Source organism: Mustelus asterias, chromosome 22, assembly GCF_964213995.1.
Source record: "Mustelus asterias chromosome 22, sMusAst1.hap1.1, whole genome shotgun sequence".
Lineage (NCBI taxonomy): Eukaryota > Metazoa > Chordata > Chondrichthyes > Carcharhiniformes > Triakidae > Mustelus > Mustelus asterias.
In genome coordinates, this window is record NC_135822.1 from 60668005 (window position 1) to 60684576 (window position 16572).

The window sequence follows — 16572 nt, forward strand, 5'->3', positions numbered from 1 at the left end:
ACAACATCCCTTCTTTAGTAATTAATTCTCTCACAACAATCGGGAATATTCTATTCGCTTTCCTAATTAGTTGCTGTACCTGCATACTAACCTTTTGTGATTCCCACACTGAAGCACCCAGATCCCTCTGTTCCTTTTTTATTTGATTTATTGTTGTCACATATATTGGGATACGGTGCAAAGTAATGTTTCTTGCACGCTATACAAAAAAAAGATACGTTTCATAGAGTACATAGGGGAGAAGGGAAGGAGAGTGTGAAGAATATAGTTTTTGATTTGATTGATTTATTATTGTCACATGTATTAGTAAACAGTGAAAAGTATTGTTTCTTGCGCGCTGAACAGACAAAGCATACCGTACATAGGGAAGGAAAGGAGAGAGTGCAGAATGTAGTCATAGCTAGGGTGTAGAGAAAGATCAACTCAATGCAAGGTAGGTCCAATCAAAAGTCTGATGGCAGCAGGGAAGAAGCTGTTTTTGAATCCGTTGGTATGTGTCCTCAGACTTTTGTATCTTTTTCTCGATGGAAGAAGGTGGAAGAGAGTATGTCCCGGGGTACATGGGGTTCTTGATTATGCTGGATGCTTCTCCGAGGCAGCAGGAAATTTGGGCAGTGTCAATGGATGGGAGACCGGTTTGAGTGATGGATTGGGCTTCATTCACAACCCTTGATAGTTTCTTGTGGTCTTGGACAAAGCAGGAGCCATATCAAGCTGTGATACAACCGGAAAAGAATGCTTTCTATGGTGCATCTGTAAAAGTGGGTGAGAGTTGTAGTGGACATGCCAAATTTCCGTAGTCTCCTGAGAAAGTAGAGGCGTTGGTGGGTTTTCTTAACTATAGAGTTTGCATGGAGGGATCAGGACAGTTGGTGATCAGGACACTTAAAAGCTTGAAACTCGTGACCATTTCTACTTCATCCCCCTTGATGTAGACAGGGGCATGCCCTCCACTGTGCTACCTGAAGTCAATGACAATCTCCTTCGTTTTACTGACATTGAGGGAGAGATTATTGTTGCCGCACCAGTTCACCAGATTCTCTCTCTCATTCCTGTACTCTGTCTTGTCATTGTTTGAGATATGACCCACTTTGGTGTCATCAGCAAACTTGAAAATGGAGTTGGAGCAGAATTTGGCCAGACAGTGATAAGTGTACAAGGAGTATAGTAAGGGGATGAGTACACAGCCTTGTATCTCAGAGCCCTGCAACCTCTTGATGTCATTGTCTCCTGGGTCCACCCTGTGAATTTTCCAACCAATTCTCGACAAAATCCCCCAATCTCAATCTTTAACTAATCCCCACTGTACTAGCAGCCGGCTGCAGGGAAGTCACGTTTGAGTAACTGCAGATTCCGAATAGAGATCATTTCACCCTGCGTCTCTTTTACATTTCATACTTGATCTATTCCTTAGTAACACTTAACTATCCATAATCCAACAAATCATTCCATTTGTCATGGAGATCTGTCACCTTAGTGGGCCAAAGAAATGGCCACTATATAAAGAGTCCCATTAAAATTAATTTCCCCCCATAGCTTCTGAGTAGGAGGTTGACAGAGCCTGTCTAGTTGGCAGGCCACCTCTGTCTCTGAAAAGTAATTGTCCTTATTGAGCTTTAATGCCCTTGCTCTGAAAGTGAAACAAATCCTCACGAGAGCCATGTCTTTGCAACAATGCTTTCCCTCAGAAGTGTGCAGGAAATAGCCTGATATATAAATCCAAATCCCTCAGAGTGTTTGGGACAGTGAAGAGCATTCATCTGCTCCAGTCCGTCAGTGGGAAAAGGAGGAGAATGGAAAGGGGGAGAAGTGATTTTAATATGTAAAGCGACATGACCTTGGAGTACGTGTGCTAGGCCTGGGAACCATTAAAAAATGAACAGTGCTCTGCTAAAATTCCATCTTGTAACTTCTGTGCACTTCTGAATATAAATTAAACCCTTCCTGTGGCATCTGTGGTCTCGGTTCAGTTAATTGAGCTGAACCAGGCCAGCAGTGAGGTTTCCACAATTGATTTTGATGATCCTTGCTTGTTTTAGGTCATAAGACATAGGAGCAGAATTAGGCCACTCGGCCCATCGAGTCTGCTCCGCCATTCAATCATGGCTGATATTTTTCTCATCCTCATTCTCCTGCCTTTTCCCCATAACCCCTGATCCCCTTATTAATCAGGAACCTATCTGTCTCTGTCTTAAAGACACTCAACGACCTGGCCTCCACAGCCTTCTGCGGCAAAGAGTTCCACAGATTCACCACTCTCTGGCTGAAGAAATTCCTCCTCATCTTTTTTTAAAGGATCGTCCCTTTAACCTGAGATTGCGCCCTCTAGTTCTAGTTTTTCCTACTAACATCCTCTCCATGTCCACTCTATTAAGGTTGCTTTTTTTTTGATTTTCAAATCGATCAGAGTCCCGGCTATTGATCGATCGTTGGACAGATCGAACCTCAGGCAAGCATGGGATGGGCTTGTGCACAATGTCATTTTGTTGACATTCGCTCAATTTCGCCGTGTTATAATAACCTTTCTCTCTGCTGTCATAACCTATCAGTCCTACCCAAGGAATGCTTATCTCAATCAGTGCTTCATTTACAAATATCATAAGGATATATGTCGCCTGCAGCTGAAATGATGCATAAAGTCCTTCTACAAGATCGAACTCCTATCCATTAACAGTCCTTCGTCAATGCGGGAAATGTGAATCGGAACTTGGTGATTAAACAGAGTGGGATCATTTACACTGATTTTCTCTTAAGAGCATCATCTGTCCCTCTTCACAGGGCGTTCTGATTTTAATGGATGCTGCTGTAAAGGCTGGTTGAGGCCTGGTGCAGTAAAATGGTCTTTAGGTGACAGATCAGTCAATCTCTATGGAACCACACTCCAGTCTGTCACTGCCTCAGTAAGCAGAACAGACTTGAAGCAATTGCTATGAGGAGGTATGCGGAGACCTCAATAGTATGGCGGCATACTATTAATTACATTGTGCAGTGGTTAGCACTGTTGCCTCGCAGCTCCTGGGACACAGTTTCAATACCTGGCTAGCGTCGCTGCCTGTGCAGAGTCTGCACGTTGTCTGCGTGGGTTTCCTCCGGGTACTCCGGTTTCCTCCCACAGTCCAAAAGACGTGCTGGTTAGGTGCATTGGCCATGCTAAATTCTCTCTCAGTGTACCCAACAAGGCGCCGGAGTGTGGTGACTAGGGGATTTTCATTTCATTGCAGTGTTAATGCAAGCCTACACTAATACTTAAACTTAGTAACATCAGCTCATGTGAAAAATGGTTCCTCAGTCCCACTGAGCCCCCAGAGATCACAAATTTTATACTTATGAGAACTGCCCATCCATCACTGTTGACAATCCTTCATATCACAGGAGCTACTCACAAACATAACTGCGCCAGATAGTCTCTTTCTGACTGCTTACAATTACAATTATACCTGCACCGTGTGCTGTGGCATCCAGCAGACTCCCTACTTGGACTGAGAGGATGGAATGTCTAGCAATCCCTAAGGGAGACTTTTTTTTTACCACTATAATGTATAATTACATTGTGCTGCTCCTGCTCAGAGGTTGAGGCCACGGCAAGAGAAGCAGCGGGAACCTTTCTGCTCTGTTTACTAAACACTGTTTCTGTGGATCCCACAACCAGCCATCATACCAATTGCGTGTGACATGGTGTGGGAAGAGGTCCAGAGCTGTTGAGTCGCTATCAGGCAGTGTGTTCCCTGAACACAAACCAAAGCACAAAAGAATGGAAAACGGACGCAAGAAGATAATAAGAATGAAGTGTAAAGATTTCAAGACATGCACAGGCTCTCATTTGTGTTCCTAGGCTGCATGATCAGAGCTGGATATAGCAGTGCATAATTAAACTGTGCTTGTTTTCCACTGCGGGCAAACTGGTAATTTGCACGATAACTGCTTGCAGACATGTGGCTGCATGTCTCAGCTGGGTAGCCCAGGTTTGTATGACACCAGTGGAGCGGTTGAAGCCAGCCTGCACACTCTCTTAAAGTGGAAGAAGTGCTGGAGCTCGATGCAGCGAGCGTGAAAAAGAGGAACACTGAATGATGGCACAACAGGGCAGAGAGAAGGCTTCAAGGTACCCTGTTGCTGATCAGGACGTCTCAGTGGAGGAGGTGGACAGGAGGAGAGAGGTCCCAATTCAATGTGGAGCACAGGCCTGCCAAACAGACCTGTTCTGTCAACCCGCTATTCAGAAGCTATGGTGGGCAATTCATTTTAATGGGACTTTTTATAAAACCATGCAAAGGTAATGGGAGCAGATATCTGATGTGCTCAATGTTACGGTTTTATGCAGTGCTGCAAGGAGTTTCGATAACTTAATGAGAGCTATCAAGGTCAGCAGGTTCATCTTCTGAATTAAGTCTCTTTATAGAGTCTGAGTGACCTCTTTTCTGCAATACTGGATTGTAAAATGGGAAATGTTGCAAATATTACCTATTGCAGTCTGGAAGGAACCAGATACTGAAATAATCATTGTCACGTTCATAGCCACTGGCAATGATATCATCAATCTGTTGTGCAGCTGCTGTTAGGACTACAGCAGGTAGCAGATTTCAGTGCAGACAGTCATCGTGATCCCGATCCTCAGGGAGGTATTGCTCCTTCAGCCTATTGTCCTCCAGCATCATGTCTTGCCCTCTATTGCCTCTGTATATGCTACCTGTCATGCTATATTCTGAGAGGACTGCAAATGCTTACACCCATGTTTTGGGTTTGTGCAGAATCCTATAAGTCAGGACCAATTCTTCAGCCTTTGCCACACCACTTTCCCTTGTAGACTTTAGAAACTTTACACTGCTCTGGAAACCGCTAAATACTTCCACGTCCATCGCCAGAGACAATAGAACTCAGCAACCAATCTAAAAGTAATAAATGATTCATTTAGTTAATTCTGTTGGGGGAATGCCCCCTCTTTCTGAACACAGGCAGTGTTAGCTGGAGTGTTGAGCTCCAAAATGACAGCTCTCAGTGTAACCTGTTGACTGATGCCACAACTTCACTATTCTGCATACTTCCAGCAGATACTGCCAGCACAGGTGTAAGCCCCCTCACCAGAGGTTCCTGCACATACCGGTATGATACCAAAGCACCACGAATCCTGACACTACAGAGACAGAGTTTGTGACCGCAAACTCTCTCTCTTAGACACTGGTCTTCACACACACTCAAAGGCCAGAATTTTGCTGCCCCGTCAGCCACGGGAATCAGAGCTGGTGGACCATGGAAAGGTCTGTTAACCTTTGGCAGGATTTTACGGTTTCGGGATGAGCGAAGCCGCAAAATCCCACCCGAGGACTCACACACACACACTCACTGACTTGCACACACTCTCACATGTATGTGTGCATTCTCACAGACTTTTATACCTTTGTACACACACACAAATGTGTGCAAATACATACACACTCATGTATACTCAGACACATACACACAAACAAATACTCAAACTTGCACACACACATACAAACATATAAAGCCACGTGCAAGCACATTGAACGACACAGGTTAGGATCATATAAATCCTCTGTTCCTTTTTAGCACAAGCTCTGTAAAACATTGAGGGAATAGGCAGCAAGAGCAGGCAATCACAGCCATTCATCATGCCAACTTCTTCTTGGCAGCTTCAGGGGAAGCGCTGTTTCATCCTGCTTTCTATTTACTCTTCTCTCTTTAACCAGTGAATGGTGGCAAGGGAATAATTAGATTTTTAATTACATTTTTGACTTCCTCCCTGGAGATCTGCAGGGATTTATACAGGGAGCAATTCCAGTGAGACAGTTTTCAGAAGATGAATGTGTTCAGAGGAAGGCAGGCCAACCATAGCCCAAAGGTTAACACGTTCACTTCTGAGGTATAAGGTCAGGGATTCTCACCCCTGAGACTTGAGCTCAAAACATAGGCTAACAATTTTGTGCAGTCCTGAGGATACTGCTGCAGGCACTGTCTTTTGGATGAGACATTAAAATGGGTCTGTTTAAGTTTTCAAGTTTGTTTATTAGCGTTACAAGTAGGCTTACATGAACACTGCAATAAAGTTACTGTGAAAATCCCCTGGTCGCCACATTCCAGCACCTGTTCAGGTACACTGAGGGAGAATTTAACACGGCCAATGCACCTAAACAGCTTGTCTTTTGAACTGTGGGAGGAAACCGGAGCACCCGGAGGAAACCCACGCGGACACACGGAGAATGCGCACACTGCACAGACAGTGACCCAAGGCCAGGTCCCTGGTGCTGTGAGGCAGCAGTGCTAACCATTGTACCACCGTGCCGCTCAGATGAAAGCCATTCAAACCCATCATGCTGGTTCTTTGATAGAACTCTTCAATAAATTCTATTCCCCATTGCCTGTTACGATTTCTCCCTTTCCATATTTATCTAATTTTCTTTTTAATGTTACTACTGAATCTGCTTTCCCTCCCCTTTCAGTGCATCTCAAATTACAACACATCATTCTGTAAAAAGCATTTCCTCAGTTACCCTCAGATGTTCAGGCAAATCATCTTAAATCTGTTTGCTCTACCTATTTATTGCTGGGAGCTCCACTCCATCAAAGTTACCCATCATTTAGAACTTCTTGATCAAATATCTTAACCTTCTCTGCTCTGTTGAGAAATCTTTCTACATAACTCAAGTTCCTCACCCCTGATACAATTAGTAAATCTCCTCTGTACCCTCTCAAGCACCTCAATATCCCTCTTAAAAGGTGGTACTCAAATTTGAACACACTCTGTCTATTCTAAGGCATAACTAGTATTTATGAAGATTTATGAGTCTGCACCAACCACAATCCCACCCAGGCCCTATCCCCATATCCCTACATATTTACCCACTAATCCCTCTAACCTACACATCCCGGGACACTAAGGGCAATTTTAGCATGGCCAATCAACCTAACCCGCACATCTTTGGACTGTGGGAGGAAACCGGAGCACCCGGAGGAAACCCACGCAGACACGAGGAGAATGTGCAAACTCCACACAGACAGTGACCCAAGCCGGGAATTGAACCCAGGTCCCTGGAGCTGTGAAGCAGCAGTGTTAACCACTGTGCTACTGTGCCGCCCAGCTTGGTCATTTCACCAGTCTTCCTGAAGTCTGTTATTATCCTCTTCTCTGTTTACCGCATTTGCATACTTTGCAATTAGGTCTTGCAAACACAAATATTTAGGGAATTGGAAGATTCCCTGAGATGAGGAGTTGCAAAGTGCTAGATTACAGATCCCCCCTTTTCTCTGTGAGAATCCTCAATAATTCTATGTTTCCTCCTGAATGGGACCAATGGCGGAATTTATTTTCCACCATTTGTGCAGTGGACTAACTAATCATTCCAGGTCCTTCTGCTATACATGAATATTCCAATCAGAGCCAGATCATTCGGGAGTGAAGTTAGGAAACAATTTCAGACCTCTCAATCTCAGCCCTTTGGGTACACTGGAGCTTTTTAAAATTCTGAAGGGTTTTGATGGCGTGATCAGGAGAAAGACTTTTCCCTTTGGTTGGACAGTCAGTGACAACAGGACACCAATTTACAATTGTCACAAAGAGCGTAGAAGGATGTTTGCAGAATGATTTCTTTCTCGTGGGTTGTTGGAGTCGGTAGTGGTTTGACACAGGGAGTGGTTGTGGTAGAGCACAGTCGAAACAGAGGCGGATTCAGGACACTAGGGAGAGAACAGGGCAGTGGCATTACTTTCAGCTTAGAGAGACAAAGGCCAACTGACTTTCACGGTGGCACAGTGGTTAGCACTGCTGCCTCACAGCGGTTAGCACTGCTGCCTCACAACGCCAGGGACCTGGTTTCAATTCCCAGCTTGGGTCACTGTCTGGGTGGAATCTGCATGTTCTTCCCGTGTCTGCGTGGGTTTCCTCCGGCTGCTCCGGTTTCCTCCAACAGTCCAAAAGACGTGCTGGTTAGGTGCATTGGCCATGCTAAATTCTCCCTCAGTGTACCCGAACAGGTGCCAGAGTGTGGCGACTAGGGGATTTTCACAGTAACTTCATTGCAGTGTTAATGTAAGCCTACTTGTGATGCTCATGAATAAACTTTGAGCTTTAGTTCTAAAGACATGTCTTATGCTTACAAATAGAAACAGCTTTATTTCAATCAACAGTTAGTTGGTGAAATAACAGGAATATTAACAGTTGTAGATTAGTGAATGCGGAATGGAGTTAGACACAGAGAGAAACACTGAATGAATGGACCCTGTGCTGTAAAACTTTATCCCTTCCTGTAAATCATAAATTTCATTATTGCAACATTGACAGTCCATCAAACCACTCTAAAAACATTTTCATTGTATTTTTGTTTTTAAAACTGGCAGGCGTGTCAGGATTATATTTCTTTTCTGAAAGAAGACCGAAATAGATTAGACATTGGAGCTCAAATCACGTCGGCAAAGAAAGAAATCCCACTTGAGAACGCTGGAGCCTTCCCTTTCGTGAGAAATTGAGCAAAGATCCCAGAACTCAAAGTCAGGACTGAAGCAAAACAGTTGCCCTCTCTGCCGAAGGGACACACATTTTTCGCATACGAAGCTCTTGCTGTGGAGAGGGAGCACAGCGAAGTTACCTTCAGTGAGTGAGCCACCTTTATCGAACTCAGCCACTTACCCAGAAGAGTGTAGCGAACACCCCGAGTGTCAGTTTCAGCACCAGGTACCCGAGATGGATGTGCCTGCGGCGTTGGCTGGGGGGTCCACACATCCTGGAGCCAGTCCAGCTACTGACTCCCTAACCTGAGATCTGAAACAAAATATAGCATACACACACACACACTCCGAGCAACTTCCGTCTCGAAAGTGAAAGTGAAAGCAGGTACAAAAGCTTCATTGTTTGGAGAGTGAGTTGTAAGTTTCCCCAGCTCCAGTATTGCAACTCCACTCAGTCCCCGTTTCTGTACTTTTAGATCTACTTTCGTCTCAAACAGGAATTGCGTGCCACTTATACGAGTGCTTATTGTTTAAACCAGTGTAGCCACACAGTTGCACGGTGTTTCCAAGATCTCAACATCTCCTTCTCCCAAACCCCATCCCTATCCCCCACGCACCCCAGGCATAATCTCTTCCACCTTCTTCCCTCGGGAAATAGATACAGAAGTCTGAGATCACGTAAAGTTAAAGTTAATTTATTCGTCACAATTAAGATTACATTAACGCTGCAATGAAGTTACTGTGAAAATCCCCTAGTCACCATACTCCAGCACCTGTTTGGGTACACTGAGGGAAAATTTAGCATGGCCAATCCCCCTAACCAGCACATCTTCAGACTGTGGGAGAAAACCAGAGCACCCAGAGGAAACCCATGCAGACACAGGGAGAACATGCAAACTCCACACAGACAGTGACCCAAACCAGGAATTGAACCTGGCTTCTAGTGCTGTGAGGCAATAGTGCTAACCACTGGGCCACCGTGCTGCCAGACTCAAGAACAGCTTCTCCCCTGCTGCCATCAGACTGTAACATTATATTCTGCATCCTCTCCTTTCCTTCTCCCTTATGTACTCTATGAATGGTATGCTTTGTCTAGATAGTGCACAAGTTGCAATATTTTTCACTGTATCTGAATACATGGCAATAATAAATCAAATCAAATCCTAAACTACTCCCATCACTTTCAACATTCCCTTCAATTATTGCCCTTCCCCTCCCCTCCAAGGCAGGTGAAAGTGCCCCATCGCAGAGCAGTGACAAAGGGGTGTGCACAAAAGGTCAACATTGGAGGAATGCAGAGATGTCAGGAGGGTTAAGAGGGCTGCCGGAGGTGACAGAGACAGGGAGGGATGAGATCACTAGAGGGATTTGAAAACCAGGATGGGAATTTCAAAATGGAGGTACCGCCAGACTGGCCTACCAATGTGAATGGGACTTGGTACGAGCTGGGGTGCAGGTAACAGGATTATAATGAGCTCGGGTTTCCACAAGGTGCAAGGAAAGTCAAGCCGAGGAGGTGGGAAAATGAGCATTGGCTGAAGATTTAAGCAGCAGGTAACCCGAATACATGAGAAACGAAGTAAAGGTAGAATGAGGCAGAGGGAATGATGTTGGAAGCTCAGTTCACAGTCAAGATTGTAGACGATGGATTGGCCTTTCAATCCAAGAGACTGCTGGAGAGTCTGGGAGGGTTACCCAACTGAGGGGACAAATAAGCCATCTTTGCCCAGGCACAGATAGTCATAAAACTCACATACTGCAGCAAGAGTCAAGATTCTTGGTGCAAAGACACAATCTGGCTCTCAACTGAAATGAAAAGATGGGTAAGGTATGCACGTGACAGTGTTTGAGATATGCATTTTTTAACCCAGTTTGTATTTAACACAGACCTGGTCCTTCTGCAGCCACAGTAGTAATCGTTAGATTCTTGGTGGTGCACAGTTTAGGGGTTTATTAAGTATAGTTTCCAAGGGCTTATGATCAGATTCTACCTCCACATCTTTGCCACAGACAGACTGGTAGAAGTGTTCAAGGTCCTTCACCCTACGAACCATCGCTCACTCCAACCTTTGTTGGCAGTGTTGTGTACTTGGCTCCTGGGGTGTATCCCAAGAACTGACTTTACAGACATGTTGGGGGACACAGGTATTTATTAGAGGTGTCACTCGCTCCACACTCCAACTCTTACTGCCCTCCCAAGGCAGATCCCAGTAGGTCTCCAGACACCCAGGGTCACATGACCTATTCTCTTAAAGGGGCTATGCCCCGACATACAAAACAGTAACGAAGGGCAGGATTTTACGACTTCGCTCGGGCGAGATCGTAAAGTCCTGCCCAAGGCCAATGGAGATTTCTGTTCTGCGAGCCGCGCCCGGCCTGGAATCGAAGGCAGTAAAATTCCGGTCGAAGTGTTTAATGTTTTCCATGGAACAAAGGCCTTGTATTTCTATTGAAGTTGATCACAATTTCCAAACAATCCATTGGGCTTCTCAAGCAATGAATGAAGTTTCACGTGCTGCTCTTGTGAGTTAAAAGGCACCAGATCCCAAAACAGCAACGAGATAAACTACCATTTAATGTGAATTGTCCTCCAGGTTGTTCAAGAGATTTGAGAGATGGTCAGTAATAGGCTTGAGTGGGCGTGAAGGAGAAATTTACATGATTGCTTCACATCAGCTGCTCCATGACTCACAAAAGTTGTCACCTTTCAAGTGTGCTTTGAGAGGAAATTTCATACTTCATCCCCAGCTGACCACTGACCTCCTTTACCAAGTAGGAATGTCAAGTGTTTCATCATTTTCACATGGATTTTATTTAATCATCCAATATAGATTTGTGAAAGTGGAACCTTCCACATAGTCTGAGCAGTTCCTGGCAGGAGAGGGAAACATCGTCCACAGGGAAAATTATTGACAGCTAACACTGGTGCCCTCCAGTGACTGCTGTTGGTAAATGAAGGCATTTTGCTGTTATCTAGCTTATTGTTCACACTATAATAGCATGTTCATTAAAAGCCAACCAATTCTTTCCTAGATTTTGAAATTCTTACTATCTTCTGTCTTCTCTTCCTCCAGTAATCCAGAGATGTTGGGAACCTAAGATTGGAGTCACTTAATCCCTACTGCTTCGTCTACCTTGTCTTCTCTCTTCCTGCTGCAGTCCTTCACAAGCCTTGGACTTCACTGTGAAGAAAAAGAGGAGGTACTTAAAGGATAAGAGGTGTTCCAAGGTACAAGATAGAGAATCTGGTGGAATGGTGCAATCACAGTAATCTCTCCCTCAGTGTCAGCAAAACAACAGGAAGTATAGTGGAGGACATCAACGGGAAGGAAGTGGAAAAGGTCGAGAGCTTCAAGTTTCTAGGTGTCCAGATCACCAACAACATGTCCTGGTCCCTCCACGCCAACAGCATAGTTAAGAAAGCCCACAACACCTCTACTTTCTTAGAAGGCTAAGGAAATTTGGCATGTCCACTATGGCTCTTATCAATTTTTACGGATGCACCATGGAAAGCATCCTTTCCGGATGTATCACAGCTTGGTATGGCTCCTGCTCCGACAAAAAATGCAAGAAACTACAAAGTGTGAATGTAACCAGCCTCCCATCCATTGACTCTGTGTACACTTCCTACTGCCTCAGGAAAGCAGCCAGCATAACCAAGGACCCCACGTATCCCGGGCATAATCTCTTCTGCCTACTTCCGTTGGGAAAAAGATACAAAGTCTCAAAATACATACCAACCGACTCAAGAACAGCTTTTTCCCTGCTGTCATCAGACTTTTGAATGGTCCTACCATATATTAAGCTGATCTTTCACTTCACCCTATCTGTAATTGCAACACTACATTCTGCACCCTCCCCTTTCCTTCTCCCCTATGTACTCTATGAATGATATGCTTTGTCTGTATAGCGCGCAAGAAACAATACTTTTCACTGTATACCAGTACATGTGACAATAATCAATCAAATCAAATCAAACAAATCAAAAGTCATCCTGCCTGGTTGGGACGTTTCTGTGAGAAGGAGGGATGGAGATTAAAGTGGCTCTACCCACAGTCTTTCCTGAGATAAGGTGAAGTGCCAATGGACTGGAGGGTTGCAAATGTTATACTTCCGTCGAAACACAGGGAGAGAGCTAAACCTGCTAACTACAGGCCAATCGACTTGAAATCAGTGATGAGGAAATTGATAGTCACAATAATCTGAGACAATATTAATTGGCATTTGGAAAATCTGAGCTGGTCAAAGAATCATAGAGGTTTACAGCTTAGAAACAGGCCCTTTGGCCCAACTTGTCCATGCCACCCTTTTTTTAACCACTAAGCTAGTCCAAATTGCCCATGTTTGACCCATAACCCTCGATACCCATCTTACCCATGTAACTATCTAAATGCTTTTTAAAAGACAAAATTGTACCCGCCTCTACTACTACCTCTGGCAGCTTGTTCCAGACACTCACCACCCTCTATGTGAAAAAATTGCCCTTCTGGACCCTTTTGTATCTCTCCACTCTCACTTTAAGCCTATGCCCTCTAGTTTTAGACTCCCCTATCTTTGGGAAAAGATATTGACTATCTAGCTGATCTATGCCCCTCATTATTTTATAAACCTCTATAAGATCACCCCTAAGCCTCCTACGCTCCAGGGAAAACAGTCCCAGTCTATCCAGCCTCTCCTTATAACTCAAACCATCAAGTCCCGGTAACATCTCAGTAAATCTTTTCTGCCCTCTTTCTAGTTTAATCATATCCTTTCTATAATAGGGTGACCAGAGCTGAACACAGTACAGTAAATGGAAGCCAGAATGCATTTGCTAAATGTTTGACTAACTTGACTGAGTTCTTTGATGAAGTAATGCTTTAAGAAAGTGCATGGACTTTTAAAAAGGCATTTGACAAATTCAACATAGTAGACTTGTGAACAAAATTGAAGCTCATGGGATGACGGGGACAATACCAATGTGATAATGGCATAGGTGCAGAGACAGAAAGCAGAGATTTGTGATGGATGGATGTTTATCAGACTGGAAGAAAGTCTGCAGTGAAGCTCCCCAGGAGTCAGTATTTGGACCATTGGTCTTTCAAATCAGTAGTAATGGTTTGGACTTGGAAATACAGGACAACAGTTCAAAGTTTGCAGAGAACATGAAACTCAGAAATGTAGTAAACATGTAAGAGGGCAGTAATAGACTTCAGGAGGATTTGATTTTGATTTGATTTATTATTGTCGCATGTATTAGTATACAATGAAAAGTATTGTTTCTTGTGCGCTATACAGACAAAGCATACCATTCATAGAGAGGGAAAGAAGAGGGTGCAGAATGTAGTGTTACAGTCATAGCTAGGGTGTAGAGAAATGAGAAAACATGTGGCAGATGAAATGTAACACAGAGATGTATGAAGAGATGCATTTCAGAAGGAAGAATAAGGAGGTGCAATACAACCAAAATCATACCATTTTAAAGGGATGGGGGAACAGAGCCATCTGGAGCTGTACATACACAAATCTTTGAAGACGGTAGGACAGCTGAGAAGGTTGCTTTAGAAAAGCATAAGGAATCCTTGGTTTTATTAATACTGGAAAGTAGAACAAAGGCCAATGAAGTTATTTTAATCTTTTACAAAACACTGGGGTTAGGCCTCAGCTGGAGTATTGAGTTCAACTTTGGGCACCAGACTTTGGGAAGGATGTTAAGGCCTTGGAGAGGGTGCAGGAATGAAATAACTAGAAAAGTTAAAAGGTTATTTATTAGTGTCACAAGTAGGTTTACATTAACGCTGCAATGAAGTTACCGTGAAAATCCCCTAGTCGCCACACTCCGGCACCTGTTTGGGTACACTGGGGGAGAATTTAGCATGACCAATGCCCCTGACCTCTTTCAGACTGTGGGAGGAAACCGGAGCACCCAGAGAAACCCACACAGACACGGGGAGAATGTGCAGAATGGTAAGAGGAATGAAGGACTTCAGATATGTAGTGAGATAAGAGAAGTTGGTAGGAAATTTGATTGAAGTGTTCAAAATCATGTACTATTTAGATAGACTAAAGGAAAATTCGATTACAGAGGCAGACGTGTCAGTAGGCAGAGGACACATTTATATCCAGAGCGACTTGTTATGAACCAGAATGAACTGCCTGAGAGATAAGTGAATCTGATTCACATTTCAAAAGGAACTCTGGAAAAGAAATTCAGGAAGGGAAAACATGGACAGATGATGGGGAAAGAACAGAAGAATGAGGTTTATTTGACAACTTTGTCAAAGAACTGGTCCTCTCATGTCGCCTGAACACCCTCCCTCTGTACTGTTCGATTCTATGGTCTATCACCCACCATTCCTTCACTGTTGCTGGGTCAAAATCCTGGATCTCCCTACCTAATACTATCGCAGCAGCTTTGCTACACAGATTGCAGCAGGGGAAGAAGGTGACCCATTCCCACCTCCTTAATAGCAACTATCTTGTCAGGAGGTACCTAAAATCTGAGAATGTGAGGTGGGTGGCACAGCGGCTAGCACTTGTACCTTATAGTGTCAGGGACATGGTTTCGTTCCCGGCTTGGGCCACTGTCTGTGTGGAGTTTCACGTTCTCCCCGTGTCCGCGTGGGTTTCCTTCAGGTGCTCCGGTTTCCTCCCACAGTCCGAAAGACGTGCTGGCTAGGGTGCATTGGCCATGCTAAATTCTCCCTCAGTGTACCCGGACAGGCGCCAGAGTGTGGCTACTAGGGGATTTTCACAGTAACTGAATTGCAGTGTGAATGTAAGCCTATTATTTATTATTTATTTCTATTTATTAGTGTCAAGCAATATCAGTTCAAGGTACTTTGCAATGATGTGTTCGATAATGCCTGTATCTTGAATACCTGCACAGCACTATTCATTCCTGTGATGTCAGTCTTGTTTTGAGTGAATTTATTATTAGGTTTAAGTTCTCATCTGTTTAAATTTCAATGAAAATACTTTGTTGCTCTTTCCCCTCAGCCCCAAACTCCTACTCTAGTCAATGTCCGATAATGGGAGTACTGTTCCCACCTTACTCTCTGTGCTGTGATCTGCTGCTGGAACGACGAGCTTCCTGTTGAATCTCCACTGAATATTTTCCACTGTTGCAGACACTGCCCAGGAAAACTGTACCAAAGGTACCGGTTGTAGACCAGTTAAACTTGCACCACAATTTCAGCATTAACTCCTCGATCACACATACAATCATGCAATCCCTACAGTGCAGAAGGAGGCCATTCGGCCCATTGAGTCTGCACCGACAATAATCCCACCCAGGCCCTATCCCCGAAGTGCTGCATATTTACCCTGCTAGTCCCTCTAACATAAACATCCCGGGGCACTAAGGGGCAATTTAGCATGGCCCATCAACCTAACTTGCACATCTTTGGACTGCGGGAAGAAACCGGAGCACCCGGAGGAAACCCACGCAGACACAAGGAGAATGTACAAACTCCACATAGACAGCGGCCCAAGACGGGAATCGACCCTGGGTCCCTGGAGCTGTGAGGCAGCAATGCTAACCACTGTGCCACCGTGCCGTCCTGTTTCTTCAAAACCTAAGCTTGAGTTTTGGTTGTCTCCAGATTACTGTAAGGAAGGAAGAGGATTTACAGTTTTGTGGTCCAGGAAAGAAAGGATTAGTTTTGACTTTTGAGCAGAGTTTGATAGAAGGTTATAACCAGCTTTTTTGATTTAGTTTGATTTACTTTATTATTGTTGCATGTACTGGGATACAGTGAAAAGTATTGTTACTTGCGCGCAATACAGACAAAGCATACCATTCATAGAATTCATAAAAGAGAAGGAAAGGAGAGGATGCAGAATATAGTGTTACAGTCACAGCCAGGGTGCAGACAAAGATCTGCTTAATATATGGTAGGTCCATTCAAAAGTCTGATGGCAGCAGGGAAGAAGCAGTTCTTGAGTCGGTTGGTACATGATCTCAGACTTTTGTATCTTTTTCCCGATGAAAGAAGGTGGAAGAGAATATGTCCGGGGTGCGTGGGGTCCTTGATTATGCTGGCTGCTTTGCCGAGGCAGCGGGAAGTGTAGACAGAGTCAATGGATGGGAGGCTGGTTTGGGTGATGGATTGGGCTACATTCAGAACCTTTTGT

General features: G+C 44.3%; 1 protein-coding gene across 1 annotated transcript in view; it reads right to left on the bottom strand.

The window, feature by feature from the left end:
• LOC144510103 (tetraspanin-15) overlaps positions 1-8790 on the bottom strand; it is a 225789-nt gene extending 216999 nt beyond the window's left edge. Inside the window, exon 1 of the mRNA XM_078239377.1 lies at positions 8639-8790. Coding sequence (XP_078095503.1) covers positions 8639-8731 — 93 coding nt within the window. The 5' untranslated portion in view covers positions 8732-8790. The remainder of the gene's footprint in view (positions 1-8638) is intronic.
• Positions 8791-16572: the final 7782 nt, after the last annotated feature.